General features: G+C 56.0%; 3 protein-coding genes across 3 annotated transcripts; 2 read left to right on the top strand and 1 right to left on the bottom strand.

Annotated features, from left to right (window-relative positions):
* Positions 1-3,013: 3,013 nt before the first annotated feature.
* On the bottom strand, positions 3,014-6,873 carry BGZ61DRAFT_543105 (uncharacterized protein). The gene is made up of 2 exons (XM_046255242.1): positions 4,256-6,873; positions 3,014-4,138 (listed from the first exon to the last, which is right to left on the bottom strand). Exons 1-2 carry the CDS (start codon positions 6,560-6,562, stop codon positions 3,431-3,433), a joined length of 3,015 nt encoding a protein of 1,004 aa, XP_046111678.1. The 5' UTR covers positions 6,563-6,873; the 3' UTR covers positions 3,014-3,430.
* A 126-nt stretch (positions 6,874-6,999) lies between these two features.
* Positions 7,000-7,968, top strand: BGZ61DRAFT_437225 (6,7-dimethyl-8-ribityllumazine synthase). Its single transcript, XM_046244086.1, has 2 exons — positions 7,000-7,326; positions 7,414-7,968. Exons 1-2 carry the CDS (start codon positions 7,121-7,123, stop codon positions 7,811-7,813), a joined length of 606 nt encoding a protein of 201 aa, XP_046111679.1. The 5' UTR covers positions 7,000-7,120; the 3' UTR covers positions 7,814-7,968.
* A 4,738-nt stretch (positions 7,969-12,706) lies between these two features.
* BGZ61DRAFT_470396 (uncharacterized protein) lies at positions 12,707-13,660 on the top strand (the record flags this gene model as incomplete). The annotated part of the gene is made up of 1 exon (XM_046248075.1): positions 12,707-13,660. The coding sequence occupies one exon, from the start codon at positions 12,707-12,709 to the stop codon at positions 13,658-13,660; it is 954 nt and encodes a 317-aa protein (XP_046111680.1).
* Between the last annotated feature and the right edge of the window lie 5,063 nt (positions 13,661-18,723).

Consider the following 18,723-nt stretch of genomic DNA (forward strand, 5'->3'; position numbering starts at 1 on the left):
TGGGATTGCAGCAAGCACACGAGGGACGTCAGAATCTCGGGGGTGGTGAATTCGGGGTGTTGAATCGGGTGTGGTGAGGCGGGAATAGCTTCGGAGAGCGGACGACCGCAAGAGTTCAGGGCGGAAAGAAGGACGGAAGCGAAAGGAGGAGGATACGAAGAGAGGACGACAGAAGGAGAGAGTGAGAGAAAGAGAAAGAGGGAAGGCGACAAAAACGAGAGAGTCGAGATACGAAATCAAACCCCGGCCGTCCAGAGTGCGTGTGGGAGTGTGGGAGTGGGTGTCAGGTGTGTGTGTGTGTGCCTTGCTTCCTTGGCCCAGATGCTTGGATGCTTGGATAAGGGAAGGAAGGAAAAGAAGACGGTCGGGCTAAGGAAAGTAAGCAGACCTACCACGTACCTACCTAGTAGCTCCGTGCCCGTGGTGGCTTGTTCGCTGTCGCTGCGCTGCACTGCACTGCCTGGAAAGCTGGAAAGCCTGGAACCGCCCAAAGCCCCTCCCCTAGCGTTCCAGGGACCTCTCTGCGTGTCTCTCCCCCCCAAAACCGCCGCCCCGCCCGCTGGGAACCAACTTTCTAGACACCCGGACACAACGCGCTCGCTCGCGGTTCGAGCTTGGGGCGCGCCACTACTGCTGCGCTCCGAAGGCACCGGGTAAAATTAGCGGCCCTGCCGGTGGCCGAGCTGCGCCCAGGCTCCTCCCAGTGGCTCCACGGGCGCAGAGAGAGCTAGGTACCAGAACCCTGCAGCGCTGGACAAGCTGGACACTACTTTTTTTTGCGTTACCTGCGACTGTGGCTGATGGCAACGCCCAGGCGCTAGCCAAGGTACCGAACCCGACGCTTTTCTTGGTGCTGACCTCGTACCCATGGCCCCCCATGCCCCTTGGAGGAGAAATCATGGCTAGCATGTTTTTGTTCTTACGGTTTGTGTATGTGTGTGTTCTTATGTCTTTTGGGTTTGTCGTTTTATGTTTTCGAGATGAACCCTGTCACGTTTCCCTCCCGCCGCAGCCCCCCAAGTTCTCGTTGACGGCGTGCAAGGGCCCGCGGATCTCTATGCATCCCGTAAGAACTAAGGTAAGGGAGGCAGCGGGCTTGAAGAATGCCCGACGCCGGCACTCGCCGGTGCCATTCAGGTCTCGCCAGTGCCATTCAAGTGCCTGAGATGGTCGCAAGATGGGCTGCGACAGGCGACAGACTGCCCAAGTACGAACGACAGGCCACTCTGCAGTGGTGTTTATGTACCACGTACAGTCCGGAAGTGCTGGAGGCGGCAGTTTTGGGAGACTAACACTGCCTGACGTCTGTACGTCATGGCGCGCGACGTGGGTACCTTTTTGTGGCCCTGGCCGGAGGGACGGGGTTTATTAGCTGGACAGGCATCGAGGGAAAACACCGGCCGTCTGCCCTCTCTGGCTCGGTACGAGATGATCGCCATACGGGACAATGCAAGCGTTACCTGTTCGTTTATTCCCACGGATCAAACACAGATGCAAGGAGCATCGCGAGCGCCTAGCCACAGCCACACTCCGCGGTTAGGAGTCGTCCCGATGCACCAGGTGAACCGGCCGTTGAACAACCCAGCTGCCAATGTCGGCTCCGCTTCCTCATACTGGCCCATCGTCATCATCGACGCGTCCATCCGTCATCCGCGCCCTCTTTCATCCTGTCCTCCACCTGTTTCCCCCACTCCCGTTCGCTGGCCCTGCCTGCAGTGTTATTGCGACTACGTACGTCTACGTCGGTGCCACGTTACTAGAGGGACTGCCGTGTTGTGTTGCTGTGCTGTATAATAAATGTCGTCTCCCCTTCCCCCCCCCCCCCCCCCCAAAGGACCGTTATCCCCATATACCACCACCCAACATCTCAAACCCTCAGCCCATTTCACAAATCCCACATGCGCTACTCTGCCCATCCACTTCCATGGTCCCCCCGTCCGCCAACGGAAATCCTCAACGGCGGCGGACCGCGCGAGGGCGGGTTAGACCACCGGGCCACCTCCGAGTGAGCCAGCGAGGGCACGCACGCAGATACGAGAAAAGACCATCCGCCCTACCACGTAAAACGTTCAAGCGACCAGCACGTAAGTTACGTAGGGGCGGTTTCGTCTTGGCCTTTCGGAGACCAACGATGCCCATTCGCCAGTGCGCCGTAGCCCCCCCTTGTGCAGAGTGCAAACGGCTAGCCTCGAGAAGTCGCGGCTATTTTCAGAACAAACCCCATCCCGCCAGAGGCTCAGAGTCAGAGTCAGAGCCCACTGGGTACCCACTCTCACGCATCTCGCCTCGCGACTCGCCTCAACTCACCCTTGCACATCCAGCTCGGTGCAGCAGTACGGGCTTCCCCCCCTTAAATTCCCACACTATACGGAGCCCTACAGAGCCTGACTGGATCAATGTACGATCACTGACGGAGTACCTACCTTGTGTTTGTTTTTTATACGGAGCAAGGGGATGAAAGTTCCTTCACTCTGCATCTCTCCATCTCGCCAAATATTCACTCGCATTCCAGTGCAAATAGCCATCTTCATCGTCATTGTACATAAATAAATACGGATGCCATCAGCTCACTTCCGCACTCACCACCCAACCCTCGCATATGTCCATACATAGTAACTTGTCTCAACACTGATCCATCCATCCATCCATCCATCATGTCATCATACCCCGATCCACGATCTAGACCAACCACCGTGTCTCACTCCCCACACATCGTCGACGCCTCTTCACTAAGCATAGCCACACTCAATCCCCTCCTCCCTTTTCGCCCTCCAATTCGACATCGCTCCTATCTGCCCTGCGTAAACTTGCAAACATGCATCTTTCTAGCCTCCGACAACGCAGACTCCCTCACCACTAACATTAGAACTGCACACACTACTATCTCTACATACCTTACCTATATCTGTAGTTCAAAAAGCCCGTGTCTGCCCGCCCCTCTCAGAATTTAGCTCGCACCGTCTTGTCAGCACTCCCACCTGCAACAACATTGTCGGCCCGTCGTTAGTGAGATTCATATTCAGGACTTACTGCACCTCGTAACCCTTAGGTCCTCTCGCTCCCCAACCATCAGCTTTTAGCCATTAGCTCCCCGGCTTTCAGCTCCCTCCCGCCTTTTCGCCCTCCACATGCCCTCACCCCACACCTCCATTGGCCGTAAGCGGGCCACCAACACCTGATTCTTGGCTCGGCTCCCGGCAATCTCGACACTAGCCACTTCAAGCCTCTTGGACATGCAATCAATTTCGACGTGAATAGTTAACCACACTAGCAATCTAGACTTCTCAGCTTCGTAGCACAGGTAATTTCCTGCACACTCCCGTTTGTTGGATCGGTGGCCCCAAGATGTCAGCAACAGATAACGCACTTGTCGAGAGATGGCTGCACATTGTTTTGCCTGCTCCCGAGACATGTACATTGTACCATATCCTCACACCCTCGACTTGCCCTTGGCCCTGGACTTGAGTGTGAATTCGTATTCCGCCTGAAGACCGTCCTCGCCTTCCATCCACGAGCTCACCGCCTCCTTCAATCGGCTTTCAACAATTCCAACCTCTTCCATGTCCCTGAACTGTAACGGCGAATCATCATCCCATACTTGAAGATCCTGTCCCAATGCCATATACTCCCAGATCGACTTTCTCAAGTCGCCAAATCCAAGCCCAACTCTAAGTGAAAGTTGTCGGGTTTCATCCTGAGTTGGCGTTATCTCTAAGGGTAACATGTGTGAGCCTAGCCTTTTTGTTCGTCCACTTAGGGTTCTGGAACATTTTCGGTTCATCGAGTGATGTCGGGGATTTTGTTCCTCCTTCGTCGACGCCTGGCTTCTTGACCGGCTTCGATGGCGTTTGGCGGACCGAGCTCGAGGCAGCGACATACCACTCCTCTGTACCAGGGCCGAACCATCTCCATGTCCTTTGGTTTCGCTCCGGCTGCTTTGGTTGGATCTTTCATCGGGTGGCGCAGATGTTCTCATCAGAAGTGCTTGAGACATGTGTGACCATTGTCCGCCTTGTTGCCGTAAGGTCTCACCGGTAGCCATGGCCGGAAGTTGTAAGAAATCAGGGTGGTGGGATGCTGCTTGGAAGAAAATGTCATGTTGATCAAAGTTCTGGGATGAATTGCCTCGGCTTGAAGACTGCTAGTCTTTCTGATGTTCACGCCCATTATTACTCTGCATTGTGCTATTCGTGTGGGAATCCAGCGCATTGTGGCTTGATGTCATCGAGTCTCGTCCATCCATCAGAGGGCTTACGTGGTATAGTGCTTGCAGCGTGCGCCCGCTCTCTTGCACATGTGGGCTACTCCCGAACGAAATCGTTGTTGGTCTCATGCTGATGTCTTCTGCCAAAGATTCTGGCTGTTTTGAAACTCCGCGAGATGTTATCTGGATTCTTGTCAAGGGTGCGCTGCTGCGGGAGAGGGTTGTTGGTTGAATGTAGGACATTCGCTCTGGTGGCAATGTACCCGATGAGGGTGGCGTCTGCAGGGCAGTAAATCCATCAAAAGCCGGGGACATGTCAGGAATTGCGCGAACTCTCCGTTGTACTCGAGTGACAGACCCGGGTGGAGTCCTTGCTGGGGGGAGAATCGTTCTGCCATGTTCATTTGGGATCATATCCGCCTCGTCAGCGGTTATATCGTGTGATCCTTCAGTCCAAGGAGCCACGAGGTCTGCCCGTGGAGCATTATGGGGTATGGGCACATCTGGCTCTGGGCTGGAGAAGTCAGACATAGCCTCATTTCCTTCGTCTTCGTCGTCCTCTCCTCGAAGCGCGTTCAACATTGAGTCCGTTAGCTCCCTCAACGGCTGGCGTCCAATCTTGTGCTGCCTTGTAGTCTCACATATATTGGATTCCTCATCGTTATGCAGGTTTCCTAACGTGGCAGTTTCATCTGATGCAATCTCTATTGGCGGATCCCTTTTCGACTGGAAATACCGACCAATGCCTTGCTGATGACGGGCTGGGGCTGAATCATTGTGTTGCAGACCAGATGGCGCCTGGTTGGTTGTTGGGGAGGTATTGCGACGTGGTGCAACCTGCACTGGAACCAATCCAACTGTGCAACCCTCGTCGCTAGTGTTGCTTTCTGTGCGGCCCAGGTTGACCTTGCTAACCACCCGCATCATTGCTAGTACTGTTTTTGGGTTACCTGCGTCACCCGGTTCCTCGTCATTGGTTTGTGTAGATGTAAGCGCCCGTTGGCTTTCCAGCCCCGTCGCACCATGAGGGGGCGCGTTGCCGTTTGCTCCAGAGGCGGTCTCAAAATTATCAAGAGCCGCAAGGAGTTCCAGATCATCTATCAAGAAATCATCCTCACCGACATTAGGTGATTCAATATCGATCGGGGCTGCTCTTAAAACGGAATGATGCTGAAAACTGTCCTCGGGGAGGCTTGCCCGACCACTTCTGGGTGGTGGTTTTGAGTTGGTCATCCTATCGTCGTCGATCTTTGCACCGGCATTTGTGAGAACTCCGCAAGGCGAATCTCTTGGCTTGTAAACATGATCGCATAAAGCCTGGAAGGAGTCTAGCAACCCTTGCTCGTCCTTGAAGATAACTTCATCTTTCAAAGGGGACACATTGGGATCGTAGGACCCAGGTTGGCAGTTGATGCTCAATCGCAAGAAAGGTCTCGTCGCCCCACCATCTGTCAATGCTCCGGCGAGTTGGCTTTTGAGGATGGCAGCAATCTTCTTCCCTATCCCCCTTGATGACAGAATTGGTCGAGAGTCAACAGAGATAAAAGACCCCTTGTCTTTGATGACCCCCAACTGGGCGTCTGACTTTGGAAGGAATGCACTCAGAGTCCCCCATGTTGACACTAAATGCGGTTCTGTGTTCCGGGTTCTCAAAGATGTGGTCACTTCAACACATTGATCCACGAGGGAACGGCCGAAAATTTGCCTGACAGCTTCGCGAGTGGTTGATGAGGTTATTGGAGAGTATGACCAGGCTTGGTGAGAATCGCCAGGCACTTTGAGAGAGAGTCGCAGACTCGGAAGAGCCAACGCATATGTCTCCAGCAGCCGTTTGATGTTCGACAGGGTTTTGCGGCTCTCTTTCAGTGCAGTTTGCTTTCGAACAGGGAGGTTATCGAAAAGGTTCAAGGCGAGAACCGTTGTTCCGGTGGGTGCAGACCACGGCTGCTTCCTCTCGACGCCGCCGTCACCCGATCTCAACACGATCATGTATGCCACTGTCTCTTGAGCGGTTTTCGTAATGACTTTGACCGTAGCCAGAGAATTGGCGCTGGCAAGGGCCTCGCCTCGGAAACCCAGAGTTTGGCCGCCTTTTGTCTCCAGCTCTTCGAAGTAGCGAAGTTTGCTTGTGTGTGCCCGGCGACCGAGCAAGTCGAAGTCGTCGACCGGGATGCCCCGGCCATTGTCTCGGACTTGGATCTTGTCGAGAGTATTTGGAGAGACGATGACCTCAATTGAAGTTGCGCCAGCATCCACCCCGTTGTCAACTAGTTCCTTGACAAGGGAGACTGGGTTGGTGATGACCAGGGAGGAGCCGAGGAGGCGCGTTGTGGACGGTGGCAAAGAACGTATCGCCATGGCTGAAATGGCAGGTGAAGATTATATCGAGTGAGATAGGACCATTGAATTAAGATGCCATTAGATGCAATGAATTTATAACGAGATGGATGCTGATTCCATAGATGAGCATGCTATCAAGGCGACATGGTTCAGTCCGTGAGTGAAGGGGTGAAAATATTTCTCAAGCAGCAAAATTCCCCATTGCCAAGTGGAATCGGTGCCTTAGGTTGTCCGCCTGAAGTCACTAGGTGGGTGAGTAAGGTGAGTATATTCGGAAGGAAGGGAGGGTGAAGATGCTCCTGCCAACTGCCGCCCATCCCTGAGGTGATGTTAGTCGGAGGTACGTACCACCCAAGCCCCGTCCCTGCATCTCAAGCTGTGACGTGACGTCCTGACCCCGCTAAACATGGCATCAAGCTGCGGCTTTCTAAGTGCGCTTCGAGCCCCGCACCACAACCACATCTCCCCCAAGGCATCCCACCGTCATCACTTACGACTCAAAGCCTCTCGCAAAAACTCGCAGCTTCATCGCACCAATTCTCACACTCGCCACCAGAAAAACCCCACCGCTCAATCATGTCGTCGCTCAAGGGACCTTCCCCCCAACACCACGAGGGCTCTGCCCTGCGCATCGCCATCGTCCACGCCCGCTGGAACGAGACCATCATCGAGCCCCTCGTCACCGGCGCCAAGGAGAAGCTGCTGGCCTGCGGTGTCAAGGAGTCCAACATTGTCGTCCAGTCCTGCCCAGGCTCTTGGGAGCTCCCCATTGCCGTCCAGCGGTAACCCTCCTCCTCCCCGCCGCATTCCCTCGTCGAGCCGAGTCTCCCGGTTGTTCGTTGCTGACATATGTATGCTACGCTTGCCAGTCTCTTCTCCGCTTCTCAGATCCAGAGCACCGCTACCGGTGGCCCCTCCGCGACCGACCTTCTCGCATCCTCTACCCCAGACCTCACCTCGCTACCCGGCGGCTCGTCTACCTCCTCAGGAGCTTTCGATGCCATCATCGCCATTGGTGTCCTCATCAAGGGTGAGACAATGCACTTTGAGTACATTGCGGAGTCCACTTGCCAAGGCCTCATGCGTGTGCAGCTTGACACGGGCGTCCCTGTCATCCTCGGCGTCTTGACCGTCCTAACTGATGACCAAGCCAAGGCTCGCGCTGGTGTTGAAGGCAAGGGCCACAACCACGGCGAGGACTGGGGTCTGGCCGCAGTCGAGATGGGTGTCAAGAGGAAGGAGTGGGCCAATGGAACCATTGACGGTTAATGAGACACGTCCTCCAGTGTCCAAGGCATCAGGATAAATCGGCCGTCAACGGAAGTTTGGATCAACAGCAAGTGGACTGGTTGTGTATTATAGACTTGTTCGGCCTAAACAACAAAAAATAAATGAACACGTTATGCATATGGGAGAGCCAAGTAACTATACTTCAATGACCCCCGAATTATTCAATTACCGGCATAGAGATTTATCTATCATGCACCAGACGCGAATCCCAGCGAGCCGGTGCCCATCACTTCTTTCCCAGCAGACGCCCAACATAAAACCATAGTTCTAGAATATACAAAAATGTATGGGGCTTGCAGTTACCGCAGTTTGCTGTCCAGTCCCGCATGTTTTCGACATGTAAAAATAGGGCGTTTGAAATCCAATCTCTTCCCTGATAGTATCTTCATGAGATGGCACCTGAATTAAATCATCGCACTCAACTCGCTACCCAGGCCCTTCTTGCTCTTCCACATCGTACGCTTCTTATCTCTCTTCGCTTTCATGGCTTCCCAGCCCTCGTCATCGTCATCATCTGACCCATCACCAGGCTTGACAATGTTGATGGTGGCTTTGGGCTTGCTCTCGTCCCAACGTCCGAGCGCTCCAGACATGGTGCTCGTCCGGCGATGAGCGTCAGGGACTATCGGGTTGAGCTGGGACACGGGTCGGTATCGGCCAGGGAGGCCGACGTTGCTTCGCTCAGATGGCGCAATTGACGGCGTGTAGCCCATTCCCATTCCCATCCCCAGCACCGATCCGCGGATGGACCCAGCATATCCAGGCTGCTGGATGAACGAACCTGAGCTGGGCTGCACCATACTCATGGTGCGAACTCCCGGGTCCATCAGGCGGGGAGGCTCCATTGTCGGCTCGAACATCATCGAGTGCCGTGATGACAGGTCGTTCATCGACTGGGTCGCCGCGAGCCCTCCGTAAGGTTGCTGCATTTGTTGCATTTGTTGCATCTGTTGCATCTGTTGCATTTGCTGCATCTGTTGCATTTGAGGCATCTGGGGCATCTGCTGCATACCAGGGTTCTGAGGCTGGCCGTTGGCGGCCATCATTTGCATGAATTGCATTTGCATCTGCATGAACTGCGACATCTGCTGGGTCATCTGGAGCTGAGCTTGATCTCCAACAGTGAGCGATTGCTGAGGCATCTGGGGCATTCCAAGCATGCCTTGCATACCGCCCTGCCCACCCATTCCGTACATCATATGCTGGGGCATTCCTCCCATGGGGTCGAAGCCTGGTCCGTTCATGTTGGGCATGGGCTTTTGGCCATCAATGTTGGGGCTTCCACGTCGCATGGCTCTGTTCCGCTCCTCGGAGGCAATCACGCCAACCAGACCACCAGGTGGGAGCATCTGCTGGGGTTGCTGGGGTTGCTGAGGAGGAACACCGCCAGCAAACGACAAGGATTCTCGAATCGCTGGCCTATTAATGCCAGCACCAACAAAGGGATCCTGAGGAAGGTTGCGGGCAAAGGCGGGGAGGGTCGAGTGGCGCTGGTTTTGGTTTGAGCCACCGTCGCCCATCGCAGATCCAGGTCGAGGCTGTAGCTGAGCAGAGCTGCGGAGGTTAGGGTTGGAACCCATGGTGCTTAATCGAGTCGGTGGTCGGTTCTTGCCAGGGAAACCGTGGGCCTGGAGGATAGCGAGGGGAACTTCTTCGTCCTCGTCCTCATCAGAGATACCAGTCGGTCCAGGGGATGGCGTCTTCTTCATCAGGTGCAGTTGAGGTGCGCTCATGGACGGTGCCAGGTGTGGGCGGTCAATGGGGTTCATGTCCGGCTGCTCGCCAGTAACCTTCATCATTTGCTGTCGATACACGGCCATGTGAGCCTCCTGCTTCTTCCTCTGCTTGGCCTGCTGCCTCGACTTCTCGATATCATCATCGTCATCATCGTAGTTGATCTCATCGTCGTCATCGTCATCGTTGGCGGTAGGTTTCTGCTGAGCGGGTTCAGCTCCACCATGGCGCTCCTTGTCCTGGCGATATTTTTCAAACTGGGCGGGCGTCATGACCTTGTTGCGTGGAGGGCTCGGTGCTCGGGAGGCGTATCGATGGGCGAGTCGCGAAGAATGTGCTAGAGTTCCCTCAAACATGTTGTCGTCGCCCTTCTTGAAACTCGAGCTGAGAGGTTTTCTCCCGAAAGCGGCGGTAGTATCGAAAGTGTCCTCGTCTTGTTCATATCGGTCGGGTTGCGCCTTCGAGTAACCGTTCGAGTCGGACAACATTCTTCCGACGGCGATGGAATCCGAGAGTAACTTCGCATCCTCGTCTTCGATGATGTCGGATGGGCGACTGGCTGTCTTGAAAGAACTCTGGTGTCGTGGAACAGGTGGCGGCATATCTGGCTCGGGCGAGTTCGGAGCGGAACCCAGGAGACCGTCGTCCGAATTGCGGCTGCTGTTCCACGATGCGGGAGATGGCTCAACCCTGGTCGACTTGTTGATGCTGAGAGGAGCAGGCTGGACTGAACGATTACCGGTCAGAGAACGTGGTGCCGCGGAACCAGACTCGAGATTCTTCAAAGTAGCCATACTAGCTCGCTTGTCGAATGACGAGAACATGGAGCCAAAATCTCCACCCAGATCCATACCAGAATTCTCTTCTAATTTCGGAGGAGTTGCCGTGCTGGTTGTGGAATCAGTCATTCCTCTCGCTCGTCCGGTGTAGTCCTGGTGCTGGATGGTCGGGATAGGAGGCACTTCTGGGACTGTCTCCTGGAGAGGAGGAGCGCTGTGCTTCTTCTGAACTCCAAAGGAAAAGGTCCGACCAGCTCGGTTCAAGAATCCGGATCCGCTTGACTTGGGTGCTGCTCGGGCTCCAATGTCGTGGAGGTTCTTCTTGCCAGCGTGCTTTGAATCGTCGAGGTCTGCTGAAGAGGGAGCAGTCGAAGCGTTGCTGTGCCTTGAAGAGGTATCAGTGGATGTGGCCTTAGTCGTGTTTGACGCCCCACTTCCCCTGAGAAGGAGTCAGCGCCACGGTGCATGACTATTTTCATGTGAAAAGAAAACGGACATTTTCACAAGAGGGGTGTAGTGGAGAGGCATTCCATGGGGGTGTGGGAAGAATGTGAATACTCACCGATTGCCACTCTTCAGGTCAGCAAACATGTTATCCTCTGCTTCCATTTCGAGCTGGCTGGGCCTGGAGACGTGACCAGTCGCCCTCGCCATCCTCGCACCTCCGTCGAACGACTTGTTGATTGAAGGGTCTGTTCGCTCGATGACTCGGAAGGATGATTGTTCAGGTGCTACTTGGGCATGCTGGAAATCTTCCGAGGTTGCGGTCGACTTCCGCCTGTTAAACGCGACACCGAATCTAGGCATGAAGGCGCTTCGGGGACTCGGTATAAATTATGTGCAACCCATAAACCAGAGATTTAGGGCAGATTGAAATGAAGTGGTCGATCGTCTAAAATCGTATGCGGAGGCGGTCGGCACGGGAAAAGAGAGTCGAAAAAAAGAGGATCCTATACGAGGCCCCTGGTGGCAGCGTGACGATGCGGGTATTCGTGGCGGGTCGAGTCAAGGAGCCGGGGTATGAGCCACAGAAACGGGCAACTGCATGATGGGAGGTTCCAGTCAGCGGAGGCCAGGGCACGAGAGGATGTGACAATCCCGTGGTGATCGTGATCGGTCACGCAGGCAAGAAGTTGGAGAGAGGCAGGACACCGGGCGCGAGGTTCGGACAGAAAGCTTTATTGGAGCGGGCAGCGCAGGCAGCGCAGGCCGAGCAACCAGGAATCGGCAGTTGTTTTGGCCGGGCGGTCGATTTGAGACTCGGGTGGTTGGTTGGCCGGACGGAGACGGGCATGTGTCATTGAAGGCAAAGAAAGTTTGGGACTCACATTAATCTCCAGAAACGAGGGACGGGTGGTATTAGGACAGCGCGTGGCTGAATGGCCGAACAGGGACGTCGGGACAAAGCGAAACAAGACAACGGGCACGAAAAAAGGGTTGCTGTCGGGTTGTCCAAAGACGCAGACAACAGCAACAGTTCAGGCGAGATCGAAAGCACAAAAACGGAGAGCGTGGATTAGGGGAGAGATTGGTGGTGAGGTTGAATAAAAGAAGAGTGCGACCAAGTGGCCCGACGGGTGACGGGTGACGGATGGGTGGGCAGGACAGGACGGGGATGGACGTCGCACAGTGCTAGCAGACAGTGCGGGGGCGGCTCGGCTGGGGCCTTCAAATGCAAATGCACGGCCTCGGTGGCTCTCGTCGGAGGGGAGCAACGAGCAACGAGCAACGAGCGGACTTGGACTTCGTACTGTAGCAGAGCCAGGAATGCGGGTCGATAGTGCAGAGGTGAGCGTCGGACAACGAAGGCGACGACGGGTGGTTCTCGAGAGACAGTGAACGAGCGGGCGGGCGATCGATCGAGCGAACGAACGACGGAACGATGGGACGAAGGATGGCGGCGTGGGTGAGAACAGGCCTGAAGCGAGTGGAGGTGGAAGAAGGAGGAGGAACGAGACGAAGCGATCCAAGCGAGGCGGCGGTTAGGGAGCGATGTGTTATTATTTCCCAGGTTCCCACCCACACGGCGTCGACTCGCGGGCCACCTGAGGTTTAGTGAGATCTCGTAAGCCAGGTCCACGACGGGCTACTGGGCCACGGGCTGCGGGCTACTGGCTACGGAGAACGGAGACTACGGGTCCCAGAGTGCATAGGTAGGTCGTAGGTGGTAAGGTATCGGGCATACATGGCCGCAGTGCGTGCAAAGGGACTTGGAAGTACCCGAGTTTGGCCCACGGCCACACCTCGCTCCTCCACTGCCCGTCCTCTTTCGCAGCGGCGTTGCTCCATGGGCACAAGGCGTGGGCATAGGGAATAAAAGGCGACGACAGGGCCCTGGGGGTGGGCGACGGGCAATCCCATGCCACCACATGCCACCGCGGCCGTGCGATGCTCCATCCCATCCACTGCCATGCCTTGCCATGCCTTGCCCATGCTCCCAATGTTCCCCAACCGGAGTACTTGCACGTACATACATGTTTGCGTGCTAGGCGGCGGCGGCGTCGGCGGCGTCGTCGAAGCTAACGTGCGGCCGGTAGCCAGGCTCGGGGCTTGTCAGGGCAGCTCAGCCGGGCAAGGTCCAAGCCCGGGAGTCCGGGATGACCTCTCATGGCAAGGCTTGGTTCGCTGTCTTTCTTCCCAGCCCCGGGACGACTATTTTTATTGGGACGGCGAGGAGGGCCTCCAACAAGAAGAGACTTGGTGGTGGGACCCCGTCATCCTTTTTCCACGCCATCCCAAATCCTTTTTCAGTGGGTTGCTACAGTGGTCGGCTGCTTGGCCAACAGCGGGCGGCGGTGCGTTACAGCTGGGCCACAGGGCGAAGTCGGGCCTCTGGCGGCGTGGCTCCAGCCCAGGACGGGTACGGTGGCTTGACCCAGCTGCGGGCCAGGGGACGACAGGCTGGGAGGCGATTAGCAGCGATGCCGCTATGGGCACTAGCGACAGGGGAAATCCGGCCATGCACACGCCTGGAAATTGGGTGGCATCGCTGACCAATAGTTCCGGGGGAAGCACTTCGTACGTGCTTCTGCTTGGGTGGTCCAACCGTTTATTGATGGTCCAGATGAAAGATTTCCGCTGCTTTCACGCCAGAAGCCAGAACCCAGACCCTGCAAGGAAAATATTGCCCTACAGGCTCATCGTAGCGTCCCCGTCCTTACCTACCTCATCCCTACCTGTCGTGCCTATTCTGGGGGGCTCGTGCAAAGGGCCAAGGACGTGCGTGTATCGTGCTCTTCGCACCTCGATTGGGGAACTTCGGCGACGGCGCGCGCGGAAAGTCCATTGTCCAGAAAGCTCGACTTTTGAATAAGACCAGGCGATGGTGGATACTCGAATGTCTCACAGAAAGCACTGCTGCGTCACGCTGCTAGCGTCCACTAACTCCACTGTCCGTTGCTTGGGAGTTTAGGCCTTGGGCCCTTTGGCGGCGCATTGCTAGGGTTGATTATGGGCTCCTTTGCGTGAGGACAGCAGCGGCAGGGCCGGCGGATTGTGTCTTGTTTTTTTTCTGGGGTCGTCGTTGCTTTTTCTCAAATTCAATGGTTTGCTTTTGAGGACCCTGTCTATCCCCCGGATGCAGCCTCCCGGGGTGAAGGGCAGCTAGCACCACCTCGGAGCGGGCGAGCGAAAGCAGCATGACCCCTGGAGAGGGCAAGCACGCAGTTCACTCGCGGCGTCCCGAAAAATGCTGTACATGAGGGACCGTCCGTTGCGAGCCGAGACGACTCGAAGGAATCGCGAGTTGTGGACGCATAGGACAGTGCGGCGGAGCGTTACTATTTCAAGGACGTGTGGATGCCCAGGAAAGGAAAGGTGGATGTGTGTCAATGTGGATGGATGGATCGGGGATCAAGCAAAAAAGTGTCGGGGCTCCAGGAGCTGAGCAGCTGCAGTTCGAGTTCCAGCAGAATGAAACTCCACAGGGCTTGGGCTTGAATTCGACGATGCGGTGGTGGGCTTGCATGGCATACCGTGCTCTCTTTTTGCCACGACACGAAGGCCGTCAGAGCGAAAGAGGCATCGCCGTCCTGCTCAATCTCCGTTACGTCTCCTCTCGTCATCTACATAGTGGCATCTCGCAAGGAACCCGCAGTAGACGCAAACTGTAAACCCAGCTAAGATCACAGGCTCAGCGACGCGATGTTCTGCTGCAGCCGAAGTGGCAAGTACACAAGGTACGGGCCTTGGAGAATGGACCCATGGGGGGCTCCATCTCATCCATCATATTTACAACCGCCCCCGGGTCTGCCGGACATCAGAGCTTCGAGAGTCGAAGAACTTCCAGGGCTTCCAGGGCTTCCACTTCCAACTCTCTCTCCATCGGCTCCATGCCACCCATGCCATCCATCTATGCCTGAGCAGGCTGCGATGGGGCTTGCCGCCGTGCCTTGCGGGCTGGGGGTTCAGGGCCCGGCCAGACCCCGGAACAGGGCGGGCCTGGGGCGGGCCAGGCACCACAACGCTCATCATGGCATCAAAAACGAGCCAACAACAACAATAACGCGATGATGATCCATGCTGGGGGTCGGTCCCGCCGTGGGCGCCTCGGATGGATCGTCGCTCGACACGAAGTCCCGAATGTGCCTCCCCTGCTTCCCCTGCTTCCCCTGCCGGGCAGGTTCCTCAAACGTGCCCATAACCCATATCCCATATCCCATATCCCATGGCCCATGCCACCGGTGGCCTGCCGTCCAACTGCACCGCTGACGTCGGTGACCCATCACGATCTACAGGAACTGGACGATCACGGCGGCGTCATGATAAGTTGTCCGCCCCAGGGGGGGAAACCTAGTCAGTAGGCCAGTTCCGGTCCCCCAAACCCTCGGAACAGGTCCTACGCGACGCCGCGAATGGCGATTGACCGACCGGATTCACTCGACTGGCAGCCCAATACGATACACACCCGCCCCTCCTCGTCCTCGCAGGCACAACATGTTCCCTGCCCCGTCACGTATTCAGATGAAAATCATTCATCAGAGACCTGGGTCCCCTTTTTTTATTTTCTGCCACAGTGGGCCGGCCTCGGCGGTTTTAGACCCAACCAACCGATGGAGACGGGGATGCGCATTTTGGGGGCGATGGGCATTTTTAGTCCATCGCCATCGAAGCTTGGCCAATGCACCAGCCAGGGGCCGATTCCTGCTGGCTGGACGTCCGTAGTCCACTTCATCCCTTCTCCGTCGCCGTCTCCTTTTGCTCCACAGGCTCCATCAGAGCTCCAAGACAGCCGTGCAATAGCGCGTGTATCAGTGTCAGTGTCATGTCAGTGTCATTGTGTGGATTGCGGTCGAGAAAAGCTTTGTTTGTCTCGCCTGGCCGGCTTTGCTGCGCTTCGCCGCCTCGGAACCGCCCAGAATAAGCCGCCAAGAAAGGGCATCCCTCCTCAGCTGGCCTCAGCTACGCCCAAGCAAATACCGACGAGCATCGCGAAGCCAACCCGCCTCAAGCCTCCCGTGCGTTGTGGCACAGCAGGTTGCTTTCCCGTCATCTCACAGGGCTGGAGCACTGCACGGCCGAGTAGCTGAGTGTATTCGTATGGTCGCCGATATGCATGGCTGTCATGGCTGGCGCTGACCTGCTGAGACGAGGGCAGTGGCTTGTACCGTGTTCTTCAAGTCCGCAGGCAATTACGCAAAGACAAAGTCACGACTACTACAGCCGAAAGCAAGAGTCTCACGCTAAAATATGTGCCTCGATCAAATGCAACACTCCCCCTCTGCTCTGCCGTCGTCTAAGGATGGATTATTCTACAACGTGGGCCTTGGATACAACCATTACGCCGTCATGTTCCGTCTAGAAGAGACAACATCTCAGAAGACGAAAACTCATGCCACTCATGCCACTCATGCCACGCATATTCCATCGGTGGCTGAATGGCTCTCGAACACCACGTACGTGCTGCGCCCAAGGACCTTGTATCCTTGCGAATCCAAACGCCGCATGATTATTACTACGGGCATTGGGGGCATGGCGGTAGCACCGTATCTATTTTTTGAAGTCCGCAGGTCCTAGCAGCGCGGTAGCTCCGCAGCCAAGGGTGGAGAATCCTCAAGCAACAGCCGTCTCACGTAACCCGAAAACCCAAACCCAAACCACCCCCAATTCTATCGTCCACAACGGAGGGCCCTTTCAAAGGTCTTGTCCATAAGAAGTAAGTCCTAATCATTAGGTTAGATAATAAGTACACTAAGTACTTCCTGATTTCTATAGGCCCTAAAGGATAGCAGGCTACAGCACACAGCAACCGCTATATCCTGATCAGCAGCGTACTACTCCTGAAGTTACAGCGGCCGTTTAACGAGACTGTGACAGCTTCATGTATCTCAGGTAACCGACAGGGATAAATGGATATGATGTTACTAGCGCTTGGACAAGACTTTTGAAAGAGCCCTCCGTATCGTCCACCCGCAAACCAGCCAGGAGGGACATCCCATTGAAGGACCGACAGGCGCAGCAGGCCCATCAGCCGATCAACACCGACGAGAAAGCTTTTTTTTTCTGCTCCCCTCTTTTATTCGGTGCTCTCCCCTCTTTCCCCTGCCCCATTTCGCATGTCACTTCTCCACCGCCAGGGGCTGGTTGCTCTGTGTGCTATGCGGAACACTGGGGTTAGACTGGGATGGGGCTGGGACGGACTGGGATGGACTGGGAGGCGACCTTGCAACACACGTCAATAGGCGGGCAAACCGTGGAGCCCATGGTGTCCTCGCGCAGGCGTGCCCAGTCGTGCCCAGTCAACCAGTTCAGGGCCCCCCGCGAGGATGAGAATGGTGGGTGATATGATAGTGGGTGATGATTGACGTGCCCCTCCAACCATGCTCGTTATTAGCGGCAATCTTGATCCTCCCACCCCCGTTCAAGTGGCGATGGATGGCGGCTCTGACACCCAGATGGGTCCAGCTAGCGAGGCCCCTCCCGGCACCTTGTTGAGAGCGCTTGCAACTTGGTTGTGGGCTTGCAGCCTGTGGGCTTGCAACTGTGGGCTGAACTGTGGATGCTTGCGCTTGCAACGCGTGTCTGTCGTCAACAACGGGCCATTGCTCTGGCGGTCGGCCATCTCGAGCTCGAGGTGCCGTGAGGGCGAAACACCAGTCGGAGACCTGTCAACAATTGATTGCGCGGCCCCTTGTGGATCAACCCGGACCCGGACTGCAAGACACAATACCAATCGAAATATGTACCGCACAGGTGTAAGCGAAAGCGTGTTGAAGAGGCGCTGGAGAGAATGCGATAATAGCAAATCGTTGTCGCATTCCGCACCCAGGGCGCCTGCAAGCAGAAAGCCACCCACGCACTATACATGGCTTCGCGGTTTGCCGTGCCTGGGTGTCCCGTACCTGGGTGTCCCGGGACGGGAGCCGGCTGGGGCAGATCAAGTTCAGCCGCCGTAAACCATCAAGAAGTCGGTCAACGTAGGTTCCTGAAACCAGCCAACCAGACCATCGCCATCTGGTCAATTCGTCAACTCTCTCCGTGGATTGAAGGATCGACTATTGACTAGGGCCGTGAACGGCGGCTGTCGGCTGTTGCCTCACGGGCAATGTCTCGCTGCACGGTGCTCGGCACCGTCCCCGTCTCACTCGCTTGCTGAGGCCCGAAGCATGGTTGGCTGTTGTCGACTCCAAAGTGGGTGGAGCTAAGCGGGAGAAGGTATGAGAATGTGTGAGGTTGAGTGGAAATGCGTGTCGCTGCGACTGTGAATTCCATCTGCAGTTGGGTCCCCGAGCCACTCACACAACGTCCTCACAACGTCCACATGCAAAAAGCAGACGCAGCTGAGAGTGTGTGTGACTGACGGGGCGATGATGATGATGACGATGCTCACGATTAACGGGCTTTAGATCGCCGAGGACTCGGTCTGGAACGTCGGGGCAACCAGTCAGCAGCAGATGCAATGCACACTATGAAGCTCAAAGCCACCTCCGCCAACGCCAGCGCCGACGCCGATCCCGAATGTGCAAAGTCCATGGTCCCGTTCTCCTCACCATCTGCACGGCTGATGCAAGAGCGAGAGCCAAGAACGGGGCAATGATACCCTATGAACCATGATGGAGCAAAACACGGACGGCCAAAACGTCCGCGACTGGCCGCTCTGACGCTGGAACAATTGGTTGCTGGGGATGGGCATGCCTTTGTTGGATGGGCTTGGCACACATGTGGCGCCGTCCACTCGCTCGGTGGGTGGTGCCCGTATTTATTTTATTTTATTCTTTTACTCCTCGATGGATGCTCTGTCACTGTTCAGCACCATTGGAACTTGGCTAACACGGAGGTGTTGCCCAGGTGAGTCTCGTCAGCCAGGAACGGAGACGAGGCGAACGGAGATGGCCATTTTGAGGCACTACGGCAGTAAGCTTAAGTGGCCCGTTGCAG

This window comes from Ilyonectria robusta (assembly GCF_021365365.1).
Source record: "Ilyonectria robusta strain PMI_751 chromosome Unknown BGZ61scaffold_1, whole genome shotgun sequence".
Classification (NCBI taxonomy): domain Eukaryota; kingdom Fungi; phylum Ascomycota; class Sordariomycetes; order Hypocreales; family Nectriaceae; genus Ilyonectria; species Ilyonectria robusta.